This window comes from Phyllosticta citriasiana, assembly GCF_038021145.1.
Source record: "Phyllosticta citriasiana strain CBS 120426 chromosome Unknown IWZ02scaffold_10, whole genome shotgun sequence".
NCBI classification, from domain to species: Eukaryota; Fungi; Ascomycota; class Dothideomycetes; order Botryosphaeriales; family Phyllostictaceae; genus Phyllosticta; species Phyllosticta citriasiana.
Genome location: NW_027117287.1, coordinates 778,215 through 792,820, shown reverse-complemented (window position 1 = coordinate 792,820; position 14,606 = coordinate 778,215). Strand labels below are relative to the sequence as shown.

Genomic DNA, 14,606 nt, shown 5'->3' with positions numbered 1-14,606 from the left:
AGAGGGGGCTCACCACTGGCGCGCGTTCATGCGTCATGTCTATTTCTGGAATGACAGAGTGCGTTGGTTTCCCTTGTGTCAGCAGAGGAGCATGTCATGATGGAGGAAGGCAGAGATGGAATGCGAGCGAGGGTGGAGCTGAAGTCATAGAGGAACCGACGGGACGTGTGAGGCAGACGGGAGGATCTGCCGGGAACCGGGGAGACCCGCCGGGCACCCGAAAGGGAACCTGGAACAGGCCACTGGTGCCGGCTAAAAGTCGGCCATAATTTTCCTGTCTGTCGCCTCCAGTTACTTCTTCGTTGGTTGGCGCATGGAGACCTGTCCACGCTACACCCCCAATTCGCCTGCAAAGACATCACTGACGTCCGCTGTCGCCATCCTTCCGCCGCCCGCCTCCAATCACTCCACCCGCGCCCCCAAGTCCGCAGAATGGCTGCCGCGCCGCTGAAGCTTCACGACGACGAGATCGACGAGCTGTTGTATCTGGCGCGCGCCAATGAGACCGACGACCTGCCCCTCTGCTTGGCCGAGGTGCAGAAGCTGCCGCAGTACGAGGGCGTATCTGCCGCAGACATTTTGTGCGCCGCCGTCGACGCCCACTCGGGGAATAGCGTGTTGCATTACGCGGCAGCCAACGGTCACAGCGGTACGTCTTGCCTGCCACCTGCCTGCCTGCCTGCCTGCCTGCCTGCCTGCCTGCCTGCCTCGCTGCCTGCATGTCGGATTTCCAGTATCGACGCTTGACGACATCGTGCCCCCATTTCCCAACCCACGTCGCATGCAAGCCAAGCCCCGCCAATGGGTTGACTGCTACGCGCGCTGAAACATTCGAGCTGACACCACGCAGCTGTGATAGACGTCATCAAGAAGATTCTCACATCTGCCTACGCCGCCTCGCCGGACGCTTACAAACCGTTTGTGAACCTTCGGAATTCATCAGGCAACACTGCGCTCCACTGGGCCGCCCTTAATGGCCACTTGGATGCCGTGAAGCTGCTCGTCTCGCTCGGCGCTGATGCTGCCGTGCTAAATGCCGCCGGCCACGATGCCGTCTACGAGGCCGAGCAGAATGACAAGAATGACGTGGTGAGCTGGCTGCTTGTCGAAGGCGGTGCTCTCGATACCGTAGTGGGGGCGTTGAAGGAGCAGGAGGCTGCAGAGGGCAACAAGGAAGACGACGGCGAGGAAGCGGAAATGAAGATGACCATGGGCGACACGTCCGATGGTGGCGAGACTGGGGTCGAAAAGGGAGTAGAGAGTTTGAAGGTGGACGACTCTGCCAAGGGCAAGGAGAGGGCGACCTGACCGAGTCCGCCACTGCACAAAACTATGCAAACCCAGAACGTTCAAAGCCTTGCGCATTCTGGCATCAGGCAGCAAACGCGTCGAAATGAGCCGTTGCCACTCGACCGAGGCCATTGTGGTGGAACGGTTGAGTTGCTCGGACCTGTGCGTAGACGCAGCGGGAAGACGTGCATGGCAGCGGAACGCCACATCGAGAGGCCATGCTTGGCAAATATACCAACTGGAAGGGGAATCTATTACTGCCGAGGGCAGGTAATTTACAAGACTTGGAGAAAACGAGCCGCTGAATAGGAGCACAGCAATAACCAACCGATCAAATCCACTGTGCAGTGTGGATCGGGATATGTAGAGGTAGAGGAAGAGAAGAAGAAGAAGAAGAGTTTCCAATAGACCCAAAAACAACCGGCGGGATTGAAGAGGAGCAAGACATTGGCGGAAATTCGGTTCTGCAGGTTCATGGGCATTGAACCTGAGCTTACCAAGTAATTGGTTATGTATCAATTGGCCCATGGGCCGAGAATACCACGGAGCGTCTATGGGCTTGTAGTCAGTCACGGAGAAAATGTCACAGGCGGCCATGCACAATCAAGCTTATCAGCGACTTACGTTGCCACCCCCCCTAGGCACTCTAATCGCGGAGCCACGCCCTTCTCTTTTCTTCTTTCTTTTTTGCCGCCTTTTCCCTGAACGCCTTGAGCTCTTTCTTGGTAAGCTTTTTATTTTGGCGCTCCGCTTTCAAACTCATGCCGTTGTGGCTGTTGGCAGCGGCGTCGACGTCAAAGTAGGCATTGAGCTGGCGTCGGCTCTTGCTTTCATCATTGTGCCGGTCCGGTCCCAGGTCGGCAGCTTGAAAGCGGCCGGTGAAGCGATTGAAGGAAGCGCTCTGCGCATAGGCGCCAGACGAGTCGCCACCCAAGGCAGCGGCATGAGCGGCAGCAGCAGCCTCCGGGTCGAGCGTATTTTCGTCATTGTGTTCATACTCACGTGCATAGTCGGCGTTGGGGTCGTAGTCGCCGTGGATGGCGGGATTGTAGCCGGCCACTCTCTTGCGCGGAGGGGAGCCCAGAGCACTGGTGGATGCGCCGTAGCTCGAGGTGCCGGGCGCTGGAGGAGGAGCAGCTGAAGGTGCGCCGGCCGAAGAGCTGGCATCGGGGACTCGAGGGTTTTCCCACTGTGTCACACCGGTGTATCGGTTGTGGAAGTAGTATGCGGCAACATTGGGGTCCCAGTGAGCATCCCAGCCGTCATCTTCTGGGGCGGGAGGTTCTTCGTTTGGCAGTGGCGGGGGGACTTCGTCAGCGGGAAGCGGCGGCGTGGTGTTGCTGGAGGGTGTTTCGGGCGAGTCGACATCAGGCGTGCGCTTGCGCTTCTTGGAGGCCGAGGTTTGGTCGACATTGGCGTGGTTGCCATCTGATTGGACGTCTTGGCGGTCGTCTTTATGGGAGGCAGAGGCGGGCGCGTCGGAAATGTCGCCATCAGGACTGGCAGAGTCTGCGGGAGGTTCAGGTCGTGCAGGCGGAGAGGTAGCAGCTACGTCAGCAGGGGCAGGGGAGGAGGCCATTGCAGGCAGAGAGGTAACAATGGGCTGGCGAGGATGGCGATGCGGCAGCGGACAACAGTAGAGCGCGGGTCGAGAAGTATGGAGGGAGGGTGGGTGGGTTGTTGGAATCATGGGACAGTCAGTCAGTCAATCAATCAATCAATCAATCGATCAATCGCGACCTGACGGCGGGGGAGCACGGGCCAACACCCACTGGACTCCCTCGTCTCTGGCTCTCTCAGGCACGCACTTCCAGTCCATCAGATATCCAAGTCACGTGCAGTTCACTATAGGATGGGTGGCTGGTCCATGACACAACATGTCGAGCTAAAGCAGAGATGACCGTTTTGGTGCGTCGGTCTGAAGCTCGCGCGGCTGCGGATGGGGAGCGCGCGCCGAGACGTGCTGCGGTCCGTCGTGTTTGGCGAGCAGAGCCGGCGTGGAGAGAACATGAAGCCATGGGCACGGCACTTTCGTTACAAGACAACATATCGGGCGAGGGGATTGCTATCTCTACCGCAGCCAATGGCTCGTGGGTGATCCGGCACTTGCCCTGGGCTGGTACTCCTCCGCCCACCATCTCAGGTCAACCCACCAAAGCAGCTAAATTGAACAACCTGCCACCCTCCTGTCCCTTCTTCCCTTTTCCTCTCTGCCCATCTATCTCTCTTTCTTACTTTTCTTGCTTTCCTCTCTTGCTCTCTCTCTCTCCCTCTCTCTCTCTCTCTCTCTCTCTCTCTTGCTCTCTCTCTCTCCCTCCCTTCTTTTTCTTCTCTACCACATACTTACCTATTCCTACCTAATCCATTCTCTCTGCCCCCTCCACCGCCGCCGCCGCCGCCATCTATCCTCGCCCGGGCCAGCCAGCAGTCGTGGCTGTTTTGGCTCAGACATCAGACTATCGCGGAATCTCCCCGACCGGGCTGCCACTTTGTCCCCTGTGCCTTTATTCAGGCCTACATATTCGGAGCGCCGGACCCTCGACTAGCATCCCCGGCTTTGCACGGCTCGACCGTCTGAGCTTGGCCTACCGCCCCGGTACTCGCTCGGGACTGCAAATATAATTAGGCCCAGACCTCCCGACTCCACACCTTGGTTCCCGGATCCGCCTATCCAGCTAATCCACCACCGCCATGGACTGCGCTCCCGACCTGTTGCGCTCTGCTCCTCCTCTGCTGCTTGGTGTTTCGCCTGCTTCCTCTCGCTTCCCCGACCCGGACCCTTCCGCCCCTCATGACGTCTATCCTGCACACCGTTCGACCGACCACCATCCAGGCACCGACTCGCCCTCCTCAAGCCGCGGCTCCCTGTCCACCAACGAAAATGTCCAGCTTCCGAGCTTGCGCGAGCTCGTGAGCCCCATGCTGTTCTCAAGGCGCCATTCCGACCAACTGCCTGCCCCGCCTGCCCGTTTGTCTGGTCTACCTGCACTCCACGCTGCTTCGCCTGCCGAGCGCTCAATCAACCACCAACCGCTCCACATCGCTCGTGATGACCACCGCGCCTTTGTTCCCGCTTCGCATCCTTTTCCTCTCTTCTCAGCCCCCGCCTCGATAACACATGCTCCCGCGCCTCCCCCTGCTGGTCCTCCCCACCAACACCCATTTCGTGAGCCAATCTACGGACCGAACAGGCGAACTTCCGTATCCTCCGGTGCCAGCGCCCCTTCTGAGCATCCCTCGCCGGCTGAGGACTATGGTGACGCACCTCCAGCCCGAGTCAAGAGACGCATTGGCGAGGCTTCGCGCGGCGCTGCTCGTGCTGCTCGCTGCGTGGGCCAACAGGAGATTCCGGGAGAAGGCATGTGCTTTGTCTATGAGGATGGTTCGTATTGTCGAACCATGATTGATGGCGAAGCCGTGAATCCATCTTGGGGTGTGACCAAAGCTGGAAAGCCGAGAAAGCGTTTGGCGCAGGCGTGTTTGACATGTCGGGAGAAGAAGATCAAGTGCGAACCGGGTGTCCCCAAGTGCGCCCAGTGCACAAGGGCCCGCCGCACTTGCCGAGGGTAAGTTGCCAGTTTTGGAAGTTGGTAGGATGATTCGACTGACCAAGGCAGTGGTGTTAGTGCCCAAGTTCCGAGCGCAGAGAGCGTCAAGGCCAGCCTTCTCGAGACATTACTCCCAGGAAAGCAAGTCTCTGGTCACCACAACGGCCTTTACTCCTCGCCTCATCATCACATGCGGCACGGAGCAATCTCAGGACCCAACACAGTATCTTCATCCGCTGAGCCCTCTATCCACTCAGATGACGTCGCTACTACCGAGAGTTCAGAACCCCCACGAAAGCGTCGTTTCCGTACCTCGTCGACCGAAGCACGAGAGTCTATGCCCTCTCCCGCCGAGATGCAGTCTGAAAGCTCCGATGCTCTCTCTCCAACTATGACTCCAGGAATCGACACTGACCCGTATCAAGCGGATCCTGCCTTTACCGAGAAGCTGTTGGATTTTTTCTTCGACTTTGTCAACTCATCTACATACGCAGTCTTTCCAAGGAAACCATTCATGAAATGGGTAAAGAACAGACGATCAAAGTCACAAGATGACAGGATGTTGTTGTACTCGGTCATGGCTCTAGGAAATGTCTTCTCCTCCGACCCTGACTGGCGCTACACTGAAAAACAACTTCTCGACATTGTCCACGATGCGTTGCAACGACGTGTTGGCAAGTTTACCCTCCAAGTGTGCCAGAGTAGGTTGTTCGTGGGTCTCGTGCACTTTGCTCGCGGCCGGCACCTGGATTCCTGGGACTGGTGTGGTTCATTCCTGCGGGCTCTTAGCGCTCTGAAGCTGAACCTCGAGGAGTTCGTCACTCAACACGACGAGGAACCCGAATTTGGTTTTGAAGAGAACCTGATCGAAGAGTGTCGGCGTCGGACGTTCTGGTCTGGGTTTCTGATGGATGTAAGTTTTAAAATCCGGAAACGCAATCACGCCGACTAATATGACTTTAGCGATACAACGGCTTCTCCGGAGGTACGCTCTTCTTTGTTGACGGTGCTGATACGATTCTTCGTCTTCCAAGTAACAAGAGCTCGTATGATGCGGGCTTATCACTGGACACTCCCCTCTTCGAAGCTGGCCTTGTCGAAAATGATAGCCCGAACTGGAAGGATGTTAGTCCAATGGGTTATCATGTCCTCATCTCGGCCATTTGGGGAGATGTCTGGGTCGTCACCACCCGTTCCGCTCGCAGGACGCTAAACACAAGCCTTGACGAGTACGTTGATTACTACGACAAAACCAAGAGGCGTCTGGACGAGTGGCACTCTCGTCTCCCCAGCAATCTGCTATACAGCGACTCGAATCTCGACGAGGCTATTCGCAATGGAAGCGTCGGCACTTTGGTTGGAATGCATGCGCTCTACAATGCTACCATCATGAGACTTAACCGCTACTTGCGACACGCTTCGCTCCCATTGCACATCGTTACGCGCAACATTCAGCGGGCCAATGTCGCCGCCCGCCAACTCCTGGTCTCTATCATGGGGCCCCTGACCAAACATGTTCGCGACGCTCGACTAGGAGCAAACAACCAGTTTGCCTTTTCTACGCCCTTTCCCGGATACGCCGTTCTGCTTGCTACGGACATCATCTCATCCGGTGGTCCAGCCTGCGAGCTACCAAATACCATCAAAGCCGTTGACAAAGGACTCAGTATCGTCGAAGAGATTGCCCAGTTTTGGAACTCTGCCAAAGCGCAGCAAAAGGGCGTGCAGGCCCGGATGCGACTTTTGGTTGACACGGCCACCGGCGACGGCGGCCGTCTTAAAAGGCTGAATGGTGCCGAGTGCTGGCGCATTGAAAAGCCGCTTGATAATATGTTTGTTGGCAAAGACGATGTTATCTACGGGGCCAACGACGAAACGTTTTTCGCGGCTCTCAGGGCTGCTGAGCCACGTAGGCAAGATATCGGCATGGTCCTGTCGTGAGCTGAGCACAACCCCTGCTGTTTAAGACAGCTAAATCGACAGCCAAGGCGTCTTGCTGGTCGGGCTTGCCGTCATCTTTCCCATTCTCTTTCTGTTCCCCTTTAATTTTTGTGGTTTCTTACTTTGGGGCGTCGGCTGGCGTTAATTATAAAGCACTGTCTCGACGCGCAGTACCAAGCTGGGCTTTCATAACTTCCTTCTCCCCCTTCTACCTCCTGTCTTTTCACATCTCTTGTGTTGTTACTACCATTGTAAAGTCTCTACCACGGTGTACAGGTGAACGGGAACCGGAGTTTACGGCGTTGGTCATGGTTTCACTTTGTCGATCCGCTTTCGCGCGACGCCTGATAGGGCTGAAATGACGGTCTGGGATTGGTGGTTGGGATAGGGGTTCTGGTGGGACACGGTCAGGTTGGCGGGTTGGCTGGTCCGTTGGTTGGTCGATTTATTGCTTATCGTTGCATATCACTTGGGTGGCGCGCAAAATTGGCCGCGCACTACCATGGTACTGCCTGGGCTGCTGCTGCTGCTGCTGCTTCTTCATCCTCGTCGTCTCCTTTTTGATGATCCTCTGGGAGGATAGATAAGATGACGACGCGCTCATGCGAGTGAGCAAGAAGAGCTAAACAGCCCAATTGGCTTCTTCAGTTTGGCATAGGGAATCAAGCGGGGTTTCTTCAAGGAAATCTCTTTCAAATCAATTCAATTCAAGCTGGGAAAATGTCTTGAACAAGAACCGATTCCATGACCTGTGGTCTTTTCCCCTTTTGCTAGACATGGTATCGTCTCCCCTCTCTTATCGAAGACACACGGTGTGTTTGGTGGGAAATCGTCTTTGCATAAACCACAAACGTCTTGATCTCTCCTAGACAGCGAAATCAACTGCCGTATATAATGCGCATGACACAACGCCAGACAAGCATCGGAATCCTTTTCGCATAGTCCGCGGTGCATTCCATGAGCCAAACGCACGTACGCACACAAGCAGGAACCAAGCACTTTCTTTTCTATGGCTCTCCACCATGCCTCCACTGACGTCGTCGTCCATGTACGTACGTATGCACACATCATGCATACAAACTGCTGCTGCATGGCATCCACCCCTGCGCTCACTCACTCACTCACTCACTCACTCACTCACGCGCAGGTAGGTCAAAAGCAAGCAAATAAGCAAACAAGCATACGAGTCAAGAACTCAATTCCAGCCCTCGCAGCATACTCACTCTCACACAGATAAGCACCTCCTGCACCAACCTGACCAGTCGCATCGACTCGACTCAACTTCAAGGGCGCCCGTCGCCCGACGTCTTCTCAACTGCCGCGCCGTGCCGCGCTGCCGGCGCCAAGGAGATGTGCGTGCGCTCTGCTGCTTCTGGCGCCACTGACTCGGCACATACTTTTGCAGGTTTCCCCTTTCCTGCGCTCGCTCGCGCTTCTGTGGTGTGGCGCGCGGGGACGCTTTGGCAGCGAGACCTGCAGGTGTCGACTGCGTGGATTGTTTGCTGAGGACTGTGTGTGAGGGAGAAGTCAATTGTGGAAAAAGATGGAGGACATTCAGACAGCGTTCGATGTCTGAGAGCAGAGCAGGAGGGCGCAAGTTGTCATGGTCAAGCGTTGCCAGCGGACTCGCAAACCAAGGGCTTGGCTGCGAGCCATTGCTTGGATATCCACTGTGCTAGTCAACATTTTGCTTCTTGGAGAGGGCCCTCTCGCGAGCCAAGACACTGAGTCCTTCTGCCATCGCAAGGCCTTCAACTCATTCGCAAGCCTCGTCTCCACACCTTCAGCCTATATTACCAACACATCCTGCCGGTGAGCAGAGCGTTACGCGCGTGGAGAGACAGACCATTGGTTACTCTATGACACCCGAGCGACCCGTTAAGGCCGGCTCCAACCTTATCTTAAAATGCTGTTTTTATTCCTTCTTCCTGTCGTTGCTCGTCTCTTTTCCTTTCCCGACGCTCCCCGCGCGCAACGTCCAGCTTTAATTTTTTAAATTGTGGCTGCGTGCCACTCGTCTCCTCGTCCCGGTGCCATGACACGGGGACGGGGAAGCGCACCGCGTGCAGCGAATCGGTACCATCTGCGCTTGCATTGTATGCGCGTACTTGAGACAGAGATTGCGGCAGCAGCAGCCACCCGCGCCGCTGTCGCTCGCTGCGCGAGGGAGATTCCAATCTCTTCGACCCGGTCGATTGACGAAGAGCTGGCTTCCTCTCGAGATCCTCGACTCAGGATGCGAGGGTACCGTCTTGCATCGCTTGTGGTCAATGCACTGCTGTACAGGCGGGAGCTTTGACACTAATGGCACCATTTTGACAATTTTTTTGCTTCTGTCGTTTTTCGTCTGTGTCACTTCGCTCCGACTGGGATGGTCGTCCAGATCGCCAGTTCGCATCGACGACAGTGCAGCTCTTCAATCAGTTGGGGACGTTGTTGATCCGCGAAATTGATGCGTGTGTAAAGGCTCACTTTGTGGTCTAGTGACGAGGCTGCGGGTGATGGAATGGCGCCCAACTTGCGCCTGCCGCGGATAGCCAAGCTCTTGACATTATGATGTTGTTGCAGATGCGATCAAGGGAACTTCTGGATCAAGAAAACAAAGGCGCTCGTGTTGGCTCATTGTTGAGGCGCGACAGTTTCCAATTTCGGCCATTCTCATCACATTACCTCAAAAGAACAGAGAGGAAAGCTTTCGATCGGCAGTCTGGTTGACTTGGCTGTCGAACTTTGGCGCTGACGACAGCCCGGAATGGCAAGGCATCTCGAGGAAGCGCCGCCTGATTGGCTGTATTTTCCGCCGGCAGTGATGGGAGCGGAGAGAAAGTACCGAAGAGGCTTTCTATTAAGGATGGTGCCTGCAGGCTTGCCGGACTGTGGGCGCCTTGGTGCTTTGCCTGGTTCCCATTCCGCCGTTTCTCCTGTGCCATTGGGCACTCTTGACCGGCGACCAACGCCCGCATTCTCAGTACTTTGGCCTTGTCGTGGCTTTCTTGTCAACAAGGGGGCTGTGCAGCCATGAATTGGTTGACCGGATTATCCCAAGATTACTACTGCAGTTGGGCCTTTCATCATATTTCCCACGGGATATGCTCGTCTCGTAGTTCAGAGCTGAAGGTCTTCCCCTTGCTATTGCAGCTTGGACTAACGGGAGACTGTCAAGTCAGTGGCCTTGGGGTTCCACTGGGCGTGATGAATGACTTGTTTCGAGATCGCCAAGGTACATCGTTGGCGCAACGTCCCCTTCGCCAAGATACGGACAACTGAGAGGCTCGGCACTCGTGAACGAGCTGTGGGTCTTTTACGTACCGGACAACGGTAGCTGTGGTGGAAATTCTTTCCCTGGAGAGATTCAGCAAAATGCACAAAGAGCGACAGCGTACCGCAAACCAAGTCCCGGGACAGAGCAACTCGGCGCTGCGTCAAACCGACTTAAGCTTTATGCATGACGGAGCCAACATCCCAATTCCTGAATCCCGGCAAATCTGCAGCAATGAGTGGTGCCCTTGCAGTATTGCACAAGTCATGTTGAGAAATAGCCCAGCGCCAGGATTTCTCAATGGCAGCCATCGTTTTCATATTGACGATGCGTGGGGTCCAACTTCAAAGCGGATAACGAGATCCATAGACGCGGATTTGTTGCGCGTCGTTCCAATTTTTTGCTCTGCGGCTAAAATCGCAGATGTCTGAAGTTGTTGGCGGCGCGTTCGGTTTACTTTCCGGCGATTCGTGCATTGCGACGGACAGCGCGTTGCCCTAACCGCACTGGCAGCAGCCGGGTTTGTCGTTGGTTCGGAGGAGGCCCCAAGCGAGCATTGCATCTTGAACTGCGGAGTTTGCTGCAAGTGGGCTCCACTGCAGACCTCTAAGCGTCGGCAGACATTGAGCACTTTTGCCGCTGAGCCGTGAGATGCTTTCGTTAGCTATGGCGAGTGTTTGAGCAATCCTCTTCGAGCATGCCAAGTTGATGCGTGAGCGATGACTGCGCGATTGAAGGTTCTCCACAAATGAAGGGGAAGACGAGGCGAGAATCAGCAATTCAGAGGAGAAGATGTTGTGTTGCGGGAATGGAGGAGTCCGGTCGTTGACAGCACCAGGGCATGCACGCACGCTAGTCTCAAAATGGCAACTGCTTTTACTTCACGTCTTCTCGCCATATGTTTCCAAGAGCGTTCAGAGCCTTGGAGCAGAGCCCATATTAGATTTCAGTAGAAGAGCTCGACTTTAAAGATTGTGGGGATGAAAGATGGTTGCAGGAAATATGCTATCCGCAAATGTATACGAGCATAGCGCTTTTCGATGAAAGTACTCAACACGATTTCAGGGCCGACCAAAGGTCAAAGATTTCTAACGAAGAACAAATGGGACTTCAGGTAGTAAGAAGTTGACACTGAATAAGCAGCGTGTGAAGAGTTCAACAGGACATCGTTTTGGAGACAAAGTAAAAGCGAGTACAACAATGACAGCGCAACACTGAGAGTGTAACACCAAGCAGAGACAGAGCAACATTAACAAGCACTAAGGAAGAGATAGCGAAAAGAGCAAAATCCAGCACAGAGCAAAAAAACAGCAAAACTGTAGACACAGCCGAAGCTGCTCATCACTGCCTTTTCCCTTGAAATCCATAACCTGTGAGTCAGCTAGTCGGCCTTTAACTAAGCTTGATAGGGCAGATCAGACACGCCTGGAAATTTCGGGCGTGGCCATAGAAAGCCGCGACTGGGGGCACGCGCGCTTTTTTGATGCATCCTTTACCCCAGACATCCCCCGTCTGGACAGCATCGCAGTCACAAGATGCTATGGCCTTAACCCACCCCGCCATAGTAGAGCTTCGCAGTGTCATTGCTTTGGATGACTGTAAGCTCACGGTTTGGGCTTTTATCCCAGGCTAAAGCACTGCCTGCTTTTGTGCTGGATTTGGTGGCGCCGCTTGCCATCTGTCGCTAGAATTGTCCGCCGTTTGGTGAAGTCGTCGCCCACCTGTTGGTGTGGCATCCAGCTGGGCCTAATGGTCATATGTCACTGTCTTTTAGAGTTGAGCTCGCCCTCGCTTTGGTGCCATCGTCGTCCTCCGCCTGGTGTTGCAGTCGACCGTATCAAAGCACCACAACCCAACACTTCAAAGTGCTGTGCCTGTCGCCCTCGACACGACACATATTGAGTATCCTTGGTAGTACAACGTCTCCCACGAATTGTATTTTTCAACTTCAGCTTGTCCGAAATTGTGTTGACAAATGCGACCCCTACAGCCGCCCACCATGATGTGTTGATGAACTGCCGCCAGCAGCATCACACACGCTAATTTCTTGTCGAGCTACCGACATCTCGATCATCGTCTTGTTACAGCTACTCGGTGATGTCCGGAGCCCATGTCACAAGGCTGTCGTGTTTGCTTGGCCGTTCTGCCCTCTCAACCTCTGAGCCCTGTAGTTTTCCCCGTCAGTGAGGTTCAATCTGTTCATTTACAGCTCATGGAATGTTCCAAGCTCAAGTCATCCCTTGGATGGATACCGAGAGCAAATATCACATACATCGCAAGGTCATCGAATGAAGTGTCTCCCGATAGCGAACATCACAACGAGCACCGTGTCCCTACAGATCAGCTCGGTCCGGCCCAGCTCCGCCAACAAGACTCGGCATCCAAAAGCTGTAACCAGTCGACCCTCAAGCCGCTGTCAGGAAAGCCTCATGCGTGGCTTGGCGTGCTGTCACTGCCGCCGTCGTGGTCGCCGTGGGTATCCAAAATCCAAAACCCACCACCCACCTTCCACAAACCTCCCAGCCCCCCCAAGGCCCAATAAAAACAACGAAACAACAGCATCCACCCGCCACAGCGCAGAATCGAACACGCAACCTCGTGAGAGGCGCGGAGAACGCTGGCGCAGCGAATGCAGCGAGGAAGTTGGCGGACTCAAGATTGCGTCGTGAGTATGCAGCTACTTGGGTACTGATAGACCTTGGGGGAAGGAGGCAGGTGGCTTTGGCTTTGGGTCCTGGATAGGTACATGGGGTTAGGGTGTCCGCCTACATGGCTAGAGAAGGGCGCATTTGTTGGAAAAGATTTTTGGTGTCGTTATGAGGCACCTTTGCTTAGTGCGTGTCGTGTGTACAGCAGTATATCTTGTTGAGATGTGGTGCACATGGTGCTTGATCTTTGCTTGCATCTCTTTCTTCTCTCCTGTGTCGGAAATTACACCAATAGCTTCTTTTGAGCCTGTTTTGACCATTGAATCTTCCTGAAGGGCCGCGTTTTACGGCGGTCTTCGTGTCCTTCCAGCTCGAGGACACGGTGGATGACGGACGCCCTGGCGGCTGTCAACATTTAAACAACTCAATAGCAGCACAGTTCCAAGCGCAAAACGACAAGATTTGAAAAGCATTGGCGGAACCAATCATTGCTCCACCTCTACAAGCACAAGCAATCGTACGCCCGCCACAGCCATTCCAAGCATCCAACCAGAGTCTCTACAACAGAGGGAGGAAAGGGAGAAAGATGAGCCTTAATATTCCTAGCGCCCCATGACCACCGCCGCCGTCGCCCGCCGCCGTCCATCGCCATAACGCCATGCTCAAAGTAAGATGTTGTGCTACATGCAACAAGCGCCCCTTGCGCTCCCCTTTCACGCACTTCCTTCATTGTTCCATCGAGGCATTACCATTCGTCTCGCTCGCCGCCGCGCTGTCCTTCTCGTCTCCACCGGCCAAGTGCTTGACCGTCGGCGCCTGCTTGTCGCTCTTGGCTCCGGCGGACGGCGGTTCGCCGCCAGGCGTCCGGGCCACAACCTCGCCCTTTTCATCGACGAATTCGAAGTTGTAGCGCGAGAGCAGGTGTGGTATGGCCGATAGCTGCGGTCCGTACCGCGCCGTGTTGTCATAGAGCTCGAATAGGGGGACAGCAAGTAGTTTCATGTTTTTGGGCACACTAAGCACTTCTAAAAGTCGCGTCAGCTACTCGGTCCTCTTGATGTGTTTGTGCGTATTTCCAGCTGAGAAATGTATGAGGGCTGGCGAATTGAGGGAAAAAGACATACTGCTGCGGGGAAGCTGGATAAAGTAGAGCTTCTTGCACTCTTTCGGACGAGTGACGTGTGCGGGAATGAAGGGGTACATGAACGTCTCAAAGTTGGGGCGCCACCACTGCGCGAGCGTGTCGGCAATCTCCCACTCGTCATTGACGCCTTCGCCCGAGAACTGCGAGCCCACTGGCGCGAGGCGCTCGTTAAGCCGTGCCTTGAAGCCTGGAATCTCTTCATCCTCGGGACGCAGGTAGTCGCCGGGCCTGTATCTCGCACATGAGCTTCTCCTCTTCCTCTGTTCTGTAGGTTGAGAACGGGGCCTGCGTACAGCTTGAAGAATGCGTTGGCGATCTGCAGCATGAGGATGTGTGGGTGGTTGTGTTCGTGGCAGACGAGGATGCCCTCGCACGTCCGCCTCATGCCATGCTTGTTGTAGTGCTCTTCCAATCGCTTCAACCGTGCAAGAACCGACGGATCCTCCTCGGGCTGGTTCTCTTTCGTGCCGAACGTGTAGTTGCTCAGAGGGTACAGGCGGATGGTCTTGGGTTGGTTCGCGTTGAACTCCTTGGGAATTATGGGCCTACGCGGAGCCATTAGCAGAACAATGACAATGGATTAGGGGATGGTGAGATGTACGGGTAAGAGCTCTGCAGAGCTTTTTCAGTGACGGTTGACATGATTGTTGACGGCAAGGAAGCTGGAAAGAGCAAATGGCGCACAGATGAGCTACGGAAGGTAGGTCTGGCTCGGAGCTCCAGGTCCAGGTCCAGCTCAGGTCGGGTCGCTTGGTCTTCGCGGCGGCAGATTGGCC

General features: G+C 55.1%; 5 protein-coding genes across 5 annotated transcripts; 3 read left to right on the top strand and 2 right to left on the bottom strand.

The window, feature by feature from the left end:
* Positions 1 to 238: 238 nt before the first annotated feature.
* Positions 239 to 1,437, top strand: IWZ02DRAFT_38767 (ankyrin repeat-containing domain protein). The gene is made up of 2 exons (XM_066765556.1): positions 239 to 649; positions 860 to 1,437. Exons 1-2 carry the CDS (start codon positions 433 to 435, stop codon positions 1,306 to 1,308), a joined length of 666 nt encoding a protein of 221 aa, XP_066620822.1. The 5' UTR covers positions 239 to 432; the 3' UTR covers positions 1,309 to 1,437.
* A 294-nt stretch (positions 1,438 to 1,731) lies between these two features.
* Positions 1,732 to 2,962, bottom strand: IWZ02DRAFT_38747 (WW domain-containing protein). The gene is made up of 2 exons (XM_066765544.1): positions 1,915 to 2,962; positions 1,732 to 1,841 (listed from the first exon to the last, which is right to left on the bottom strand). The coding sequence occupies exon 1, from the start codon at positions 2,867 to 2,869 to the stop codon at positions 1,937 to 1,939; it is 933 nt and encodes a 310-aa protein (XP_066620821.1). The 5' UTR covers positions 2,870 to 2,962; the 3' UTR covers positions 1,732 to 1,841; positions 1,915 to 1,936.
* Positions 2,963 to 3,981: 1,019 nt separating this feature from the next.
* Positions 3,982 to 6,779, top strand: IWZ02DRAFT_492437 (uncharacterized protein; the record flags this gene model as incomplete). Its single annotated transcript, XM_066769848.1, has 3 exons — positions 3,982 to 4,856; positions 4,908 to 5,751; positions 5,802 to 6,779. The coding sequence occupies 3 exons, from the start codon at positions 3,982 to 3,984 to the stop codon at positions 6,777 to 6,779; spliced, it is 2,697 nt and encodes an 898-aa protein (XP_066620820.1).
* Positions 6,780 to 12,148: 5,369 nt separating this feature from the next.
* On the top strand, positions 12,149 to 12,580 carry IWZ02DRAFT_435015 (uncharacterized protein; the record flags this gene model as incomplete). Its single annotated transcript, XM_066766414.1, has 1 exon — positions 12,149 to 12,580. One exon carries the CDS (start codon positions 12,149 to 12,151, stop codon positions 12,578 to 12,580), a length of 432 nt encoding a protein of 143 aa, XP_066620819.1.
* A 635-nt stretch (positions 12,581 to 13,215) lies between these two features.
* On the bottom strand, positions 13,216 to 14,565 carry IWZ02DRAFT_38674 (nucleotide hydrolase-domain-containing protein). The gene is made up of 4 exons (XM_066765490.1): positions 14,432 to 14,565; positions 14,124 to 14,375; positions 13,811 to 14,058; positions 13,216 to 13,711 (listed from the first exon to the last, which is right to left on the bottom strand). The coding sequence occupies exons 1-4, from the start codon at positions 14,470 to 14,472 to the stop codon at positions 13,413 to 13,415; spliced, it is 840 nt and encodes a 279-aa protein (XP_066620818.1). The 5' UTR covers positions 14,473 to 14,565; the 3' UTR covers positions 13,216 to 13,412.
* Positions 14,566 to 14,606: the final 41 nt, after the last annotated feature.